At 31.6% G+C, this 2,616-nt stretch overlaps 1 protein-coding gene across 2 annotated transcripts; it reads left to right on the top strand.

Annotated features, from left to right (window-relative positions):
• The first annotated feature begins 60 nt into the window (after positions 1-60).
• On the top strand, positions 61-2,610 carry LOC109863435. Of its 2 annotated transcripts, none has more exons than XM_020443702.1 (4): positions 61-258; positions 343-508; positions 700-1,128; positions 2,492-2,610. In XM_020443702.1, exons 1-4 carry the CDS (start codon positions 196-198, stop codon positions 2,533-2,535), a joined length of 702 nt encoding a protein of 233 aa, XP_020299291.1. In that variant the 5' UTR covers positions 61-195; the 3' UTR covers positions 2,536-2,610. The 2 variants fall into 2 exon arrangements, with proteins under 2 accessions (XP_020299291.1, XP_020299292.1); XM_020443703.1 differs by having other exon boundaries at positions 62-258; positions 700-948; positions 1,608-2,610.
• Positions 2,611-2,616: the final 6 nt, after the last annotated feature.

Below are 2,616 nucleotides of genomic sequence, written 5' to 3'. Positions count from 1 at the left end.
TGTGCAAGTGCTATGTATGTCACTAGTCAAATTGACATAGCTATTTTACATATAATTTCTTTGACAATTGTATGTAAAATTTTCAGATTACCAAACAATGAAGAAAAAAGAAAAGTATGGATAGACAATTTGCAATTGAATCAATGCAAGCTTTACAAAGGATGCCGTGTATGCTCGCAACATTTTGGAGAAGAGATGTTTGATAGAACATCTGCATGTGGTCGTGTTCGGTTGAAACCAGATGCAATTCCATACTCAGTAATTTTTTTGAATGTTTGAATTTATTTTATATCTTTTTGAAAATATTTTTAGAAATAATAAATATATAATATTTGTTTCTAGAGCGAGGAAACTGTTTCAACTAGGACGAAAGATACTCGTNTAAATGTAACTGACGAAATTCTTCCAGTTACAAGAAAAAGAACTGTAGAGAATAGTATAGATGTGACGGACACAAGTGAACCAAAACGTCGGATTATCTCTAATTCTTCACTTACGATCAAGCAAGGTAAGACATCTAAATAAAATAATTTTATAAAATGTCCTAAAAGATATTACTGAACAAAATTATTAATAATTAATAAATAATTACATAATATATAATATATACAAATATATAACAATAATTAACAAGTAATATAATAACAATAACAATATAATAACAATAACAAATAATTAATAATTATTACGTTTTTTTAGAATCTGAAGAAATCATAGTCGAACGACCTTCCACACCTAAACAGTATATTGATTGTGCAACATCTGTATCTCCGACACTTGGCGAAAATTCACCAAGAAAGATTTTTCTGCGTACAGTTATAGAAAATCAAAAACAAGAATACAGGAAGAAAATTTACACACTGCAGCAAGCAAACCGACGAAAGGACCAGCATATCAATCAAATGCAGGAAATCATTTCAGGATTAAAAAAGAAGAATTTCATGCCAAGTGAGCAATTACAAGTGTTAGATGATTTGGGAAAATGCAACGCTGATTTATTAAAACGACAATATTTCAAAACCCNAAAAAAATCACTGCCTAGGCAATATAGTCCTGAATTAAGACGCTTTGCCATAACGCTACATTATTATTCGCCTCGTGCTTATTTATACGTACGACAAAAATTTCACACTTGCTTACCGCATGCAAAAACTATATCAAAATGGTACAAGTCTGTTAACGGAAAACCAGGATTCAATATTGAAGCATTAGAAACCATTTCTAAGCATGTAAAATCTGTAGATTATATACTTTTCGGAGCACTCATTTTTGATGAAATGTCTATTCGTCAGCATGTTGAGTTTAATGGGACAAAATTTTGTGGGTACGTTGATTTAGGTCCAAACGTTGAAACGGATAATACTACTGTAGCTAAAGATGCGTTAGTTTTTTTAGTGAATGCTTTAAATGCATGTTGGAAAATACCTATCGGTTATTTTTTGATTGCTTCTATAAATGCAGAGCAAAAAAAAAATCTCGTCTTGCAAGCTCTTTCTCTATTGCATGAATGTGGAATTAAGATAGTATCCGTAACATTTGATGGAACTGCCACTAACTTACAAATGTGCTCACAATTAGGATGCTCACTTGAATTACAATCTTTCCAGACGCACTTCCAACATCCAGTTTCAGCTGAAAATATTGTTATATTTTTGGATGCGTGTCATGATCTTAAATTGGTAAGAAACGTATTAGCCGACAAAAAAGTTTTGATTGATCATGAGGGCAATTTGATTGAATGGAAATATTTTTTGCTACTCGAGGAATTGCAGCGCCAAGAAAGTTTACATTTAGGGAATAAACTTACAAAAAATCATGTGAATTATAAAAATCAGATAATGAAGGTAAAGCTAGCCGCTCAATTATTTAGTCGATCTGTTGCCGATGCTTTAGAATTATGTAAAAGCGACTTGGAATTGCCAGCATTTAAACATGCAAAAGCAACAATCAAATTTATAATAATCATTAACGATTTGTTTGACATATTAAATTCAAAAAATACTAAACAACCCGGTTTGAAAAGTGCAATACATTCTACTAATTTTGCGACCATACAAGAGGTTTTAGAGAATGGGTTTAATTACATTACACAACTGAAGTTAACTAATGGCCAATTAGTTATTAGAAGTTTGAGAAAAACTGGTTTTCTGGGCTTCCTTATTTGTATTACAAGTATTCAATATTTGTATCAGTTTTTGTGTCAAGATAAAATGATTTTATCATGTATCCCCACTTACAAGTTCAGTCAAGACCATCTTGAACTCTTGTTTGGTTGCATCCGATATCATGGAGGTTGCAACAATAACCCAACCGCACGACAATTAGAAACAATCTTTAAGAAATTGTTAGTAAATGCGGAAATAAAAGAGTCGGCAACAGGCAACTGTCTGTCTCTTCAAAATGTTAACATTTTACATGTGTCAAGCAGCTCGGAAAAAATTCTTAATATAACTACTCCTCATGCGCACATGATTGACATTGCAAATAATGAATCGATTATCACCGATCATTCGTATTTGCCGAACATGGGAATAACTGAATTATCGGAGAGAATTATTGTTTATATAGCAGGATTTGTTGTAAGACACTTAAAAAAAAAATTATTATGTGAAGATT

Source organism: Pseudomyrmex gracilis, unplaced genomic scaffold, assembly GCF_002006095.1.
Source record: "Pseudomyrmex gracilis isolate BER0280 unplaced genomic scaffold, ASM200609v1 scaffold_4953, whole genome shotgun sequence".
Taxonomy (NCBI): domain Eukaryota; kingdom Metazoa; phylum Arthropoda; class Insecta; order Hymenoptera; family Formicidae; genus Pseudomyrmex; species Pseudomyrmex gracilis.
The sequence above is the reverse complement of the archived record's forward strand: the minus strand, read 5'-3'. Positions and strand labels throughout refer to the sequence as shown.